This window comes from Muscardinus avellanarius (assembly GCF_963383645.1).
Source record: "Muscardinus avellanarius genome assembly, chromosome: 3".
Classification (NCBI taxonomy): Eukaryota; Metazoa; Chordata; class Mammalia; order Rodentia; family Gliridae; genus Muscardinus; species Muscardinus avellanarius.
In genome coordinates this window covers 15,488,383-15,502,751 of record NC_137788.1, presented here as the reverse complement: position 1 = coordinate 15,502,751, position 14,369 = coordinate 15,488,383, and the positions used below count along the sequence as shown (strand labels likewise).

Below are 14,369 nucleotides of genomic sequence, written 5' to 3'. Positions count from 1 at the left end.
GGCTAACCCCCAGCCCTTTTCATTCACAAAGTTCCTGGGGGTCTCACTAAGTTTCTGAGGCTGAGTTCAAACCTGCAACCTTCCTGTCTCAGCCTCTCCAGTACCAGGATGACAGGCGTGCGCCACCACGCCCAGCCACAAGGTCTCTTCTGTTTCAATTTCACAGTGAAATAAATGAACGGCAAGTTGAGAGCAAGGATGTGGCGGGGGTAAGGGTTTAAGGAGAAGGCAGAGGGTGTGGGGCGGGCATTCTGGAGGGGAAAGGGAGGGTGGAGTGAGGGCAAAGTGGTACTTGCCTGGCAGCACTGAGAGAAGTCCCTGGCTGAGATTTTAATGTGAGTCCCATCCGCACAATTGTATGTGCTGTATTGTACTGTCCGCACAATTCCTCTAGCCTTGCAGTTTCAGTGACAGTGTTTTATTATATTAATTTGTTTTCTGTTTTGTTTATGGCAGTACTGAAGATTGAACCCAGGGCCTCATGCTAAGTAAGCACTCAACCACTGAGCTCCACCCCAGCCTTTTTTTTTTTTTTTTTTTTTGAGACAGGAACTCTCTTAATTGCCCAGTCTGGCCTCCAGCCTGCCATCCTCCTGCCTTGGCCTCCTGAGCAGCTGGGATTGCAAGTTGGCACCTCCGTGCCCAGCTCAATTCAATTTTTTTATTTAATTAATACATAAAGGAGTAGGGCTTAATCTTTAATATCATCAAGTCCCATAGGCCTATTTTGATTGCCTTTGCCTTTGGTGTCAAATTCTAGAAAACATGGCCAAGACCCGCTCAGGCATATGGAATGAGAGAGCTGGAGTTTGTCTAGAATTCAGCAATTCTAACAGTGGACTGTGGCTGGGCGTGGTGGCGCACGCTTGTGATCCCAGAACTCGGGAAGCTGAAACAGGGGGATCGCGCAGGTTTGAAGCCAGCCTCAGCTACTGAGTGAGGCTCTCAGCAACTTAGTGAGACCCTGTTTCCAAATAAAGTATGAAATAGGGCTGAGAGTATAGCCTGAAGGTAGAAAGCCTCTGGGTTCCATCCCCAGCACCACAAAAAATAAAAAATAAAAAAATAAAATAACAGTGGACCATGGAATTGTGGCTGCTGAGGATGCGGGGGGGGGGGCACTACTGTTTGTATCTTGAATATCCTCCTGAGGCCCATGTGTGAAACCCTAGGTCCCCAGGGTGGCGCTATTGAGGGGTGGCGGGAACTTTAAGAGGCGGGGCCTAGTCTTCAGGCCATTTCCAGTGTGGATGCACCCTCAAAATATTTGGTGGGACCCAATCCCTTCCCCTTGCCTTTTCCTCTGCTCCCTCCCTGGCCTTTGAGGTGAGCAGATCTGCTCTCCCGTGTGCTGCCTCCCCACAGCTCATGGACTGCAACCAGGAGCCAAAATAAACCTTTTCTCATTATAAGTTAAATATCTCAAGTGTTTTGTTATAGTGACAGAAAGCTGATAACGAGCCCTGGTAGAAGCACTGAAGTTCCAGTGCCCAAAGATCATCATGGTTTGTGTATCAGAGAATGAACTGGAAAGATGGATAGGAGGTAGAGAGTTAGATGCCTGTCATTGATATTTGGGCTTCAGGATACTATGATCGCGGGAGCGAGGGACTGAGATTGTGCGGAGGCCAAGGTCACTGGGAGAGGCTTGGGGCTTGGAAGAATCAGCCACAAGTGACATCATGATGAATGAAGACTGCAGTCGGGGAGACACCACAGTGAGCCACGAGCACACGGTGCCCCTCCCACCGCCACCTCTTGGTCCAAACTTCTTATTCCAGGTTATCGTTTACCTAGTCCTGATGTTTGAGTTCTGTATTTATGTTTCACTTGTGTATATTTCTTGTAAACAATTCTAGTTGTTTCCCACTGTGGGTACAGAAAAGGTAGGGGGGGAAGAAAGAGGAGGAGGAGGAGGAGGAGGAGGAGGAGGAGGAGGAGGAGGAGGAGGAGGAAGAGGAGGAGGAGGAGGAGGAGAAAAAAGATGGAGGAGGAAGAGGAGGAGGAGGAGGAAGAAGAGGAGACGGAGATGGAGGAGAAGGAGGAGGAGATGGAGGAGAAGGAGAAAAGTCGAGGGAGAATTGGCAAACCAAGGCAGGGGAGTGTGGACCCATAACCTAGCATCCTCTGACTTCTTCCAAGATGAAAGCCCCGGCTTCTGCCTTCTTGAATTCACGCTGTGCTGGATCCTGCAGGCTTAAAGATGACATGTGCTCATCTGAGGACATTTTCCCACCTGTCCTCTGCTCACCACGTTCCAGGGAGCATAGACCTGGGATCTGCACCACTGAACCGTGTGAAAATGAAACCTGCCAAGCGTGGCCTGTGATCCATTAAACTATGCCCCAGGGCGACCAGCCCAGGTTCAGGAGGCTGCCCAACACGCCCCGCTCCTCTCCCCATTGTCCATCCTGGGCTATGTGGAGCCTTCTAGAAGAAAGACATTCCACTAGAAATGACTGAGGGTCCTGAGCATGTGGGCTTGGAGGGGAGGGCTGTTTTGTTCTTTTGTTTTTTTATTTGTTTTTTAGTTGATTGGCGGGTCAAACACACCTGTGTCCAAATCTTAGCCATGTTTCTTCTTCCTCCTCCTCCTCCTCCTCCTCCTCCTCCTCCTCCTCCAACTCCTTCTTCTTCTTCTTCTTCAGTACTGGGGATGAAACTCAGGGGCTTTCTACCTCCAGGCCACATACTCAGACGTGTGTGTGTGTGTGTGTGTGTGTGTGTGTGTGTGTGTGTGTGTGTGTTTTGCAGTACTGGGGATGGAACCCAGAGGCATTCAATCTCCGAGCTACACCCCCTGCCCTATTTTTTTTCATTATTCTTTATTTTGAAACCGGGTCTCACTGAGTTGCAGAGGGCCTCACTAAGTAGCTGAGGCTGTCCACAAACTGCGATCCTCTGGTCTCAGCCTCCCGAATGTTGGGATTACAAGCGTGCGCCACCACGCCCAGCTCCTATTTTTATATCTTATTTGGAAACAGGATCTCACTAAGTTGCTGAGAGCCTAAATAGCTGAGACTGGCTTCAAACCTGCATGATCCTCCTGTCTCAGCCTCCCAAGTACTGGGATTGCAAATGTGCGCCACTACACCCAGCTAGCTGTGTTTTTGTTTTGTTTGTTTGTTTGTTTGTTTTGCAGTACTGGGGATGGAACCCCAGGGGCATTCTACCTCCAAGCTATATCCCCAGCCCTATTTTTTATTCTTTATTTTGAAATAGGGTCTCACTAAGTTGCAAAGGGCCTCACTAAGTACCTGAGGCTGTCCAGGAACCAAGATCTCCCTTCTCAGCCTCCCAAATGCTGAGATTACAAGCGTGCGCCACCACGCCCGGCTCTGGCCATGTGTTTTTGAGCAACCAACTTGACCTCCCTGATTCTCAGTTCCCTCGTCTCCCTAATGAAGATCACAGTAGCATTTGCAGCAGACATGCTTTGGGGCCAAGAGCTGAAGGAGGCCACTGGAGCCGGCGTTACCCTCAGGGAGGGTGCCCTTGGCTCCCATGGCTGAGAGGTGCAGAGGGGGTCTGGCGCTGGGCAGCTTTGTCCACATGGCTCTCACGGGAGCCAACAGGAGGTGTGTGCTTTCCTGAGTTAGTCATTTACTCCTTCCAACACACCTAAGAAGTAAATATCATTTCTACTTTGTGGGTCAGGAAACTGGGTCACCCAGAGATTAGGTTGATTCGAGGGCTGGTGAGAGGCAGCTGGGAGGCGATGCAGGGCGTCTGGCGAAAGAGCTGTACCAAGAGGCTCCGCCGGCCGGCCTGGCCTCAGTCCCGCGTCTGTGAGAAGGGGCCTTATATCCTACCTTATTTTTTTTTATTCAATTAATTTGTGGTACTAGGGATTGCCCCCAGCCCTCTTTTATTATTTTATTTGCAAACAGAGTCTCACTAAGTTGCTGAGGCTGGTCTTGAACCTGCGATCCTCCTGTCTCAGCCTCCCAAGTACTGGGATGGCACAGAAACGTGGCACAGAAGGGTCGCTCGGTCTTGGTCGATTTTCAAATACCTCGGAGTAAGAGGAAGCCTTGAAGGAGGGCTGGCCTTCTGCCGGGTCTTCTACCCTGTCACCTGCATAGAAGAGGGCGCCATGGTGGGTGTGACGCCGCCTCCAGGAACCAGTTTTTGCAGCGGGGTCAGCATGGTGAATACCTCCCCGAGGGAGAGCCTCCCCTGGACACAAGACGTGAGCGTGTCTGACATGCGGGAACACGGCACGTGTCCCAAAGACCAGCCCTCCGGCCCCCAGCACTCCGCCTCGCCATCACGCTCTGCCCGGCACCCAGAATCCAGAGGCCAAACATCAGGACTAGGTAAACTATAACCTAGGAAGTATGGACCAAGGGGGTGGAGGTGGAATGCGGCACCGTATGCCCAATGTGGTATTTCACAGTTGTGATGGTTGAGCTTCCTGGTAGCCAAAGCAAAAATAAAAAACAGTCAATTATGTAGCTCAGAATAGCTGAGGGGTGTGAACAGACACAGTCTGCCCCCTGAGGCAGCAGAAAGATTTTTTTTTGTTAACTCTTTGTCCCTAGAGAAATCCTTACCTGCTGTTACACTAGTGACGCCGAGCGCCGTCATGTAGAGTGTCTGGTCGCACCCGGAATGTGACTGCCATAACAGGTTCCATAACCCTATCTCTTGGAGCATTCTTTGAAGAAAGTTCTAGAATGACTCCGGTACACAAGTCAGTGAGAGTCTTTAGGAAGTGGAATCAAATTCAACTTCCTAATGACTTGGCTTCATACGACAGCATTTCCCCGTGTCTCTCAGTACTCCAGAATTGTACATAGCATTAGTAAGTGCTATGTAAGAGCCTGTAATCCCAGTACTTGGGAGGCTGAAATAGGAGGATCGCAAGTTCAAGTCCAGCCTCAGCAACTTCATGAGACCCTCAGCAATTGAGCAGGACCCTGTTTCAAAATAATAAATAAAAAAGGGCTGAGGGTATAGCTTGAATGCAGAATGTCCCTGGGTTTGATTCCCAGTAACAACAACAAAAAAAAAAAAAAAAAATCTGTATAAGCAAGGGGTTCTGGGGCTAGGAAAGGAGCTGAATAGTAGAGCGCATGCTTGACATGTGCGGGGCCCTGGGTTCGATCCCCTGTAGTGCCAAAGAAAGGCAGAAAGGTTCCACGGGGAAATTAGTTAAAGTCAGAGTTAAACAACATCAAGGCAGTTTTAACTGTGGCTGAGTTCTGAGGAGGACAGAGGCAGGGATTCTTTCTGGGCCAAGAATGTAAGCAGTGACTGTTGCCAGCAGCCCACAGTGGGAAGAGCCGTGGGGAGCGATGGGCTGCTGGGCCAGGACCCAGTTCTCTGCACTGGGAGAGGGGAGCTGTCCGCAGACAGGCCAGCGGTGGGTTGGACAGACTGATCATGGGACACTGCTGTCCTCTGACTTTTTCCCCCATGAACTTGACGTAAGGCTTAAAGCTGGGATCGGAAATGTCTTCTCCAGGGCACAGCCTGGGACAACCAGTGGAATCCCCTAGCGGCCAGGTGTGAGATTCTACCCCCACTTGAGACCACGGCGCTGTCTCTGTCTTGAGTCCTTGTTAACACACGGGCTAAGTGAGGTCCCAAGGAAAATGGTTTACTGACAATTTAACCAGTTGAGATCTGTACCAGCGGTTAAAACCAGCAGCTGTGTTTTGCTTGGAGATTCAGCAGGATTTGTTTATGAATTCTCAAATATTAATCTGGCCTCAAATATTAGAGCAAGTGCAAAGAGAACATTGTAACAGAATGCGAGACCCGGATGAGGGAGACATGTTCACTCTCCAGAGACGCCCTGCACTTCCCTTGGAACCGATCTGCTCGGGCTCTGCCCACACTTCTCTTTAAGAAGCACTGACCGAACAGATCATCGAAGTGTCTTATCACATCCCTGAGCAAGCTCGATTACACCAGGGTCAGTTACCACCGAGGTGTGTAAGTTACCAAGCCCGGGCAGGTGTTGAGGGGAAAGAGGGGTCTAAGCACTCTTCCATAATTTCCTGAGGTGTTACTGTTCATGAAACTAAAACCCTGAGCTTCGATGAAGATGATATTCTTGCCCAAGGTCATCCAAGTAGTAAAGCAAGGGGAACCAGGTCTCCAGCGCTAAAGCTGGTACCGATGGTGGTTAAGGCAAGGCGCCTTTAAGAAATGAAGTTGTCCCCAAGCCAAGGACGGTAGGGTAAGGACAAGCACGAAGGAACACGCTGTTAACTACGGTCACTTCTCAGCAGTGGCAGTCATAAGAACTTTCGGGTTCCCCTTTGTGTATTTCCATAATATCGGGGTTGTTAAAAACCGGTAAGTTTTTTTTAATGGTGGTTACGGAACAACATCAAAAGGTTATTCTTTAGATGTGATCCCTAGATATCTTCCTTTGGTCTGATTCCAACCACCTCCATCTACCTGCTGATAATTTGGCTTCCCGTGGAGCTTGGAGAGGGAGGCCCTGGCCAAGCCGACCTCTCTCTGCCGCCCACTCAATTTCAGATTCTCATTTTGTATGAATGTGGCTGAGCAGGGTGTGGTCGTGCAGGCCTGTGATCACAGTACTTGGGAGGCTGAGACAGGGGAACCACAGGTTCGAGGCCATCCTCAGCAATTTAGCGAGACTCTTAGCAATCTAGGGAGACTCTATTTCAAAACAAAACAAAACAAAAAATTTTTTTAAAGATCCGTGGGTGTAGCTCAGAGGTGGAATGCTACATTTGGTTACATAAATAAATAAAGAAGTAAAGAAGGCTGGACAAGGCTTTTCTTCTCTTGTCCCCAACCCTTCCCAGGGCCTTGCGAACAGAAAGGAGCATTATATCAAGTTAGTTAAAGCAGGAGGAAAAAACAAAGTCTCTTTTAGCATAATAACCCACGGGCATTAGGTCACTCTTGGCTGTGTACAAAGTCTGACTGTCTCGTCGATATTGGCTCAGCCTAGTTGGAGAACAAGCAAAGGCTTCTCTTCTGTTACTCAGAAGTCTTTCACTTGTGAAGACCAGAAATCCAGTTTGAACAAACTTAATAATAAAAAACTGAGATAAGGTATGATATACAATCTCCTGGGTTCAATCCCAGCATTTTACATGCACACAAAAAAATTGGGGCATATTTTATAGGTTAATATACTTGAAAAATCCAAAGATGGTTTCAGGCATGGCTGAATCCAGGTGTTCAAACAGCATCATCGAGCCTTTGTCTGACCTTTCCTCATCTTTCTTTTGCCCTGACCTTACTCTTGGGCAACTTTTCTGCACACTGTGGTCCTGGCAGCTCTGGAGTTCTATCCTCATGCTTGAAAATCCAGCAGAAAAAGAAACTTTTCAAGAATTCTGCCAGGCGTGGTGGCGCATACTTGTTATCCCAGTACTTGGGAGGCTGAAACAGAAGGATCACAGGTTCAAGGGCAGCCCTCAGGAGTAGTGAGACTCTTATCAACCTACTGAAACTCTGCTTCAAAATAAAAATAAAAAATAGGGCTAGGGGTGTAGCTTGAAGGTAGAATGCACACACACACACACACACACACAGTTCCAATAGAAGTCCTAGAATTAAATCTCATTGGTTTGGCTAGACTGCATGCTTATGTCCCAACCAATCACTCTAGCCAGCAGGGTAGCACCCTATGGTGATTGGTCTACCCTGGATGACATCACATCAGCTCCCCTCTATCACACAGCTGAGCCAGAGATCAAACCCAGCTGATCCACACAGAATGGCAGTGGGGAGTAGTGGTTATTGTTGTCAAAAAGTTGCGTTGGGGGTGGATGCTGGGTACTGATTGTGGAATTCAAAGTCCAGAAGAAATGGGATGGGATGATGGGGCCTGGATTCCAGAGAAAGAGGGCTCAGGGGAAGGGTCTTGGGGGCTCCAATACACAAGCGTTGAGGAAAGGGCTCAGTCAGGAGAGCAGGGAATCACGTGACCCAGCAACAAAGGGCCCTACCGCACGTCCTTCTGGGTCCAGGTAGCCCCCAAGAGGCACATTTCGAGGGTGGAGAAGTGCCACCTGCTCTCTGGCCCTCAGAGCAGGGCAATGAGGTCACAGTCTCCTAACTGCCACCCACTTCTACCTATCTGCTGTCCCACGTGAGTCCCGCCAGCTGGAGTCAGCTGCCCAGAGGCCAACCGCATCTACACCAACCCAAGAGGCCGAGTTCCACCACACCAGGGACCAGACCTTGGACGCTGGTAGATCTGCCCTGGCAGAAGGCCCCTTGGCAGACATCCAGTGAGTCTACCTTGACCACACCCTGCCCCTGCATCCAGACCTTCCCCACAGGGCCAGGTTTCCCAGGAGCACAGAGGACCCGGCACACAGGGAGTGCCCAGAATAGACCCAAAGAAGCCAAGCATGGCGGCATGCACCTCTAATCCCAATACTTGGGAGGCTGAGCAGGGAGGATCACTGGTTCAAGGCCAGCATCAGCAACTTAGCAAGGCCCTCAACAACTTAGCGAGAGCCTGTTTCAAAACAAAAATAAAGAGGGCTGGGGGAGTGTAGAGAAAGAATGCCCCTGAATTCAATCCCTAATACCAAAACAATAACAGAAAAAAAAAAAAAACCATAGAACAGGCCCAGAGCAATGGAAGCTGCCCTTCCAACTGCATAGCGGGCACGTAACAGTGGTGCCCATCATAGGCACTTGTGCGTTGCGGAGCACCGATCAGATGCTCCTGAATCAGCCACTGTTCATACCTGCGCTGTGACTATCAGAAGCTGACTGTGGTCCCAGGTGCCCAGCACCTGCGGGAGATTTGGGGTTTCGTTTTCCTGTTCGGTTGGGCTTCCTCGCCGTCAACTCCAAATGTCTTTCTCATGACTTCCCCCTTTTCCAGGAAGCCGCCTGCTTGCAAATGTGCCCCAAGCACCCGCTCTTCCCCCGTCCCATCCTCACACTCAAAAGGTTGTGTCTGAGCCCCGCCTACATGGTGTTTCTCAAAGTGGAGTTCCCTGGTCCGTCTGACATCAGAATTGTGAGGACCGGTGTCAACCTGATGAATCCTGCCTGGTCTCTATGTCCCAGACCTAGAAATCTGCATTTTGAAGGACTAAAAGGGGGATTAAAAGGGGCTTCGGATGAGCCTTGAAGCTCGCTCAGGGGCCACGCCACTCAGACGGGCGCTCACCCGGTGCCTGGCCCCAGCAGGAAAATCCTGATTCATAAGGCCCGGCCCCTTTTGGCCCTTCTATCAGGCAATTCAAAGTCTCCAGGCCCCCAAGTTACTGATTAACCCTGAGTTTCGAGTAAAGAAGTAATAATAACTAAAGGGACAATGTGAACCAAGAAACAAACCAGGCAGCCCCAGGGGAGAGAGGAGCCAGACACCGTTTCCAGCAGACACCTGCAGAGGGGAGAGGCGGCTTGCAGGGACCAGGACGCTGGCCCGGTCAGGATCAATGCAAGTCCCCGCGGCCCTGGCCGACGCTCCCGTCGATGCCCCGTGTCCCACCGGCTCTGCACCCAGAATGTCTTGCACTACCAAGACCCCGCAATTGCCACGGCCCGTCCCGGCAGAAGCCACCACTGCCGCTACTTCTGCTTTGGGTCCGGCCGGGTGCCACCGAGGCTCCACGGAGGACGACCCGGAGTGCCTGGTGTGCCGCGAGCCCTTCAGCTGGCCCGGCTGCCCACCCAAGCTGCTGAGCTGCCAGCACTCCTTCTGCGCCGTCTGCCTGAAGCTCCTGCTGCACGTGCAGGACGAGTCCTGGCGCATCTCCTGCCCGCTGTGCCGGAAGGACACGGTCGTCCCGGGGGGCCTCATCTGCAGCCTGCGCGACCAGGAGGCAGTGGTGGGACAGCTGGCCCGGCTGTGCCCCGAGGTGCGGCTGTGTCCCCAGGGACTGGAGGGTTCAGCCACCTGGGCAGAAGGGCAGCCGGGCTTGGCAGAAGATGACGAACAGGATGCGGCGAGCGCCAACCGCGTGGCCGCCCGGCGCCTGGCCGTGCACCTGCTGCTCCTGGTCCTGCTCATTGCCCTCATCCTGCCCTTCATCTACCCAGGCGTCATCCGGTGGGTGCTGGCCCTGGTCATCGGCCTGGCTTTGCTTTTGTCCACCCTGTTCTGCTGTTACCCCCACAGCCAGGGTGGCTGCTGGCCCTGCCCCAGGACGCTCTTCTGCAAAGAGCAGAAACACAGCCAGATAGCATCCATTGCCTGAGAGCCTGGGTGCCCACAGCCCTGGCAGCCCCTCGGCCTCCGGGGCCCCTGACTGTCACCTGCTCCAGAGTGAGGGGCTAGGAACTCAGCTGGGCTCCTCTGAGATCAAATGCTGTCTGGACTTGCATATGGGCAAAGCCAGGATGGCAGTTTTGGGTCAAGAACTTCGTGCTTGGACAATGGGCTCCCAGCTGTCCTCGGTATAGCCCAGAGAGACAACCAATGGGTGGGTAGGAGGCGCACACACCCTGAACTCTACAGGAGTGAGGGAGTCCCCATTCCTGTTATCCCGGTGCTCTGGGTTTTCCGTAGATCACGATGGCAGTACTGCAATGTTGACCTTGCTACAGAATGAACAGAACTGGAGCCCGTCCTTTGCAATCGACGTAGCTGACTTTATTTTCTCCTTTTGTTTGTTTCGGGGCTTCGGGATGGGGCAGTGCGGGCAAGGCTCAGACCATTAGGCGCTTTGGCAGGGAAACGCTCCAGGCTTCCTCCTGAGTCTCCCAACAAGCCCATCTGACCTCCCTAGATATGCTAGCATTGATGTCTCCCCAAGATGGTGGGGAGGGGAGAGCCATGGAGGAATGGGACTTCTGATGCTGCCGGGGAACCCCGCACTTAGCAGGCAGTGTGGGGGAGGCCAGAGGAGCAGGGTCTGGGAGTTGCTCCCAGCGTCCCCTTGAGGACTCTTAACTCAGAGCCGTCAGGTAGGTCTGACTTCTCAGAGAACCTCGGGTTACGAGGACCCCCCCGCACAGCAGGTCCCGCTGCCCGTTGCTGAGCGGTCCCACGCCGCAGAACCAACCAATGCTCCCTTTGTCACTGCGTCTCGTGTCCTATTTGAGCTTTTGCCATGAAGATCAGCAGCCTCGCAAAGGCAACGGTCCTTACGGTAACACCACTCTTCCACCTCACCCCGAGTCACGTCTGAACAGCTTTAGGTCTTCTCTCTTTTGGGGGGACAGGGTACTGGGGATTGAAGCCAGAGCATTCCCCCTCTCAGCTTCGCCTTCAGCCCTTTTTTATTTTATATTTTATCCTAAAACACGCTCTTGCTACGTTGCTGAGGCTGGCCTCTAACTTGAGATCCTCTGGTTTCAGCCTCCCAAGTACTGGGATTACAGGGGTGCACCACCTCGCCTGGCACTTAGGCCTCCTCTTCCTGGCCACTCTGCTTCTTCACAGAGGGAGGCTCTGCTGGAGGGCGCAGCTCCCATGGGTGCCCGTGCTGGGGCTCTGCCAGGACTGGATGTGGAGTGCGTGTAACGGAGGGTGGGAGAAGACATTGCATCCATCAAGGCCCCAGGTCTGGGAACAGACCCGAGACCCGAGAGGGGCTCGCCAGGCATTGTCCACTGTCCTTGCGGCCTCCCTGTGGGAGGATGAGTTCCAGGCTGGGCGCAGTTCCCGCTGTCGGCACCTTGGTCAGAAGGGATGACAGACGACAGGCCTGCCGCCGGGGCCAAGGGGCTTAGCCCTGGCTCAGCACTAATGTGTTTCTGAGCCAGGTCTTCTGCCTCTGGGGCCTTCATTTCCCCATAAAGAGACACGTATATGCATATATGCAACTTGCTGGGTTTTGTTTGTTTATTGGTTTTGTACTGGGATTGGGGATTGAACCCAGGGGCATCCTGCCTCCAAATCACATCCCCCAAGCTGGGCGTGGTGGCGCACGCTTGCAATCCCCATGCTTGGGAGGCGGAGACAGGAGGATCGCGCAGGTTCAGAGCCAGCTGCACTGGCTTAAGAGACCCTGTTTCCAAATAAAAATGTATAAAAATAGGTCTGGGAGCGTAGCCCAGAGGTGGAAGGGCTTCCAGGAACCCCAGTACCACAAAAAAAAAAAAAACACCAAAAAAAAACCAAATCACATCCCCTAGCCATGTGTGTGTGTGTGTGTGTGTGTGTGTGTGTGTGTGTGGTACTGGGGGGTGGAACTCAGAGGCTTTCTACCTCCGGGCTATACTCTCAGACCTATTTTTTATATTTTTACTTGGAAACAGGGTCTCACTAAGTTGCTGAGAGCCTCACTCAGTAGCTGAGGCTGGCTTCGAACCCGTGTGATCCTCCTGTCTCAGCCTCCCCAAGAATGGGGATTACAAGCAAGCACCACTGCTCTCAGCTAATTTAGTGTTCTTAAATCCTGGGCGCCTTTCTTTCTTTCTTTCTTTTTTTTTTTTTTTTTTGGTGGTACTGGGGATGGAACCCAGGGGCCTTCTACCTCTGGGCTACACTCCCAGACCTATTTTTATATTTTATTTGGAAACAGGGTCTCTTAAGCCAGCTGAGGTTGGCTTCGAACCTGCACAATCCTCTTGTCTCAGCCTCCCAAGCGCGGGGATTACAAGCGTGCGTCACCATGCCTGGCTCGTGTGTGTGTGTGTGTGTGTGTGTGTGTGTGTGTGTGTGTGTGATGCTTGCTGGGTGACTCCCTGTGCTGGGAGCGTGTGGGCGAGCATGGGCCAATGCCTGTAGACAAGGCTGTGGGCTGAGAACACTCTGTCTCCCAAGAGCAAAGGGGGAAGAGGACTCCGCATCCTCTGAGCTGGCCTGGGGCTGCTGCAGTTGGGGCAGGCTGCCAGTCGGACAGGCACAGAACATTCTCTTCCAGCTCACTCCTCCTCTCCTCTTCTGTTGAGTTCTTGGACCCTTGGCCAAGGCGAAAACCTCCACCCAGGTCTCAGTTGCTAGCTACACCATCTCTACCCTAATTCCCGTGGGTGTATGTTCACCCAGCATGCACTAGGGCCGAGCATCACCCTGGCTGCTCTGTAGGCCTGCCTAGTTGAAAGTTCATAACGAGCTCAAGAAGTAAACAGTGGAGCCGGGCATGGTGGCGCACGCTTGTAATCCCCGCGTTTGGGAGGCGGAGACAGGAGGATCGCGCAGGTTCGAGGCCAGCCTCCCTGGTTTAAGAGACCCTGTTTCCAAATAAAAATATAAAATAGGTCTGGGAGTGTAGCCCAGAAGTAGAAGGGTTTCCAGGAACCCCAGTACCACCAAAAAACAAAAAATAAATAAAAAAGAAGTAGCACGATTCTCCCACTCTTACAGACAAGGCTGAGGACCAGAGAGGTGACCTCACCTCTCTACGGTTGCAAAGCCAGCCAGTGGCAGGGCTCCCTCGGAACTGGAACTGCCGCGGGCCTCTTCCTGCCTCCTCATGTAACCTACTTCGTAGGCAGCTCCAAAACAACAGAGAACCCGCACACCATCTGAGCGGGTGGAGAACAAGAAAAACACACTTCAGGAGCCTCTAAATTCCGGTGGTCAGGTGCTCGGAGGGGCCAGGGAATTCCAGAGCCTGTTGTCAACGCCGAAGAAAAGAGAGGAAGCCTGTGGAGGCTCACGCCTGTAATCCCGGTACTCAGGAGGCTGAGACGGAGGATCACAGGGTCAAAGTCAGTCTCAATAATTTAGTGGGACCCTCAGCAACTTACCAAGACCTTGTTTCAAAAATTAAAGATAAATAAAAACTAAAAAGGGCTGAAGAGCTGGGCATATAATTTGGGAGGTAGAATGCTCTTGGGTTCAATCCCCAGCACCGCAGAGAGAGGAGAGAGATAAAGGCCAAGGGAAGCCTTCCCCATAGACCTCCACAGCCTGCCCCACAGACCTCTACAGCCTGCCCCATAGACCTCTACTGCCCCGCAGCAGCCCGTGCAGGAGCCACGCTGGCAGGAACTGGAGGCCCAGGCTTGAGACCCCGCCTGCTCCGTCGTGACCTTAAGCAAGTGCTTTACCGCCCTGAACCTCACCACCGCCGCGAGGACCAGAGGGCCAGGAGTTTGACTCTCCTCCCGTCACTCCTGACCCGTGGTAGGCCCTCAGCCAATGTGCCCTCTGAGAGGGGGCTCTGACACCACTTGGTTCCATGGGGGCAGAGAGCACAGGAGGCAGTGTCGGCCCAGGCTGCCCAGGGAGCAGAGGGAACGGACAAGGGGAGGAAACCAGAGAGGCAGCCTGGGCCAGGCTTGGCGGGTGGCAGAGGAAGGGGCTGAGCTTCTCGGAGCCTCCTTGTGCCCGTCCATAGAGTGGGAGGGGACATACACTTCCCGTCCATAGAGTGGGAGGGGACATACACTTCCCGGCCTCGGCTGCTGCTGCTGGGTGAGCTCTGGTGTCATTGGTCCCCTGGGGCCTGTTCTGTTGACAGCCAGCCCCGGCCTAGCCTGAGAGCGGGCAGAGAGGTGGCCCAGAGCGG

At 52.6% G+C, this 14,369-nt stretch overlaps 1 protein-coding gene across 1 annotated transcript; it reads left to right on the top strand.

The window, feature by feature from the left end:
* Nucleotides 1–5,300: 5,300 nt before the first annotated feature.
* On the top strand, nucleotides 5,301–10,163 carry RNF186 (ring finger protein 186; the record flags this gene model as incomplete). The annotated part of the gene is made up of 3 exons (XM_080691333.1): nucleotides 5,301–5,432; nucleotides 8,840–8,957; nucleotides 9,397–10,163. The coding sequence occupies 3 exons, from the start codon at nucleotides 5,301–5,303 to the stop codon at nucleotides 10,161–10,163; spliced, it is 1,017 nt and encodes a 338-aa protein (XP_080547459.1).
* Nucleotides 10,164–14,369: the final 4,206 nt, after the last annotated feature.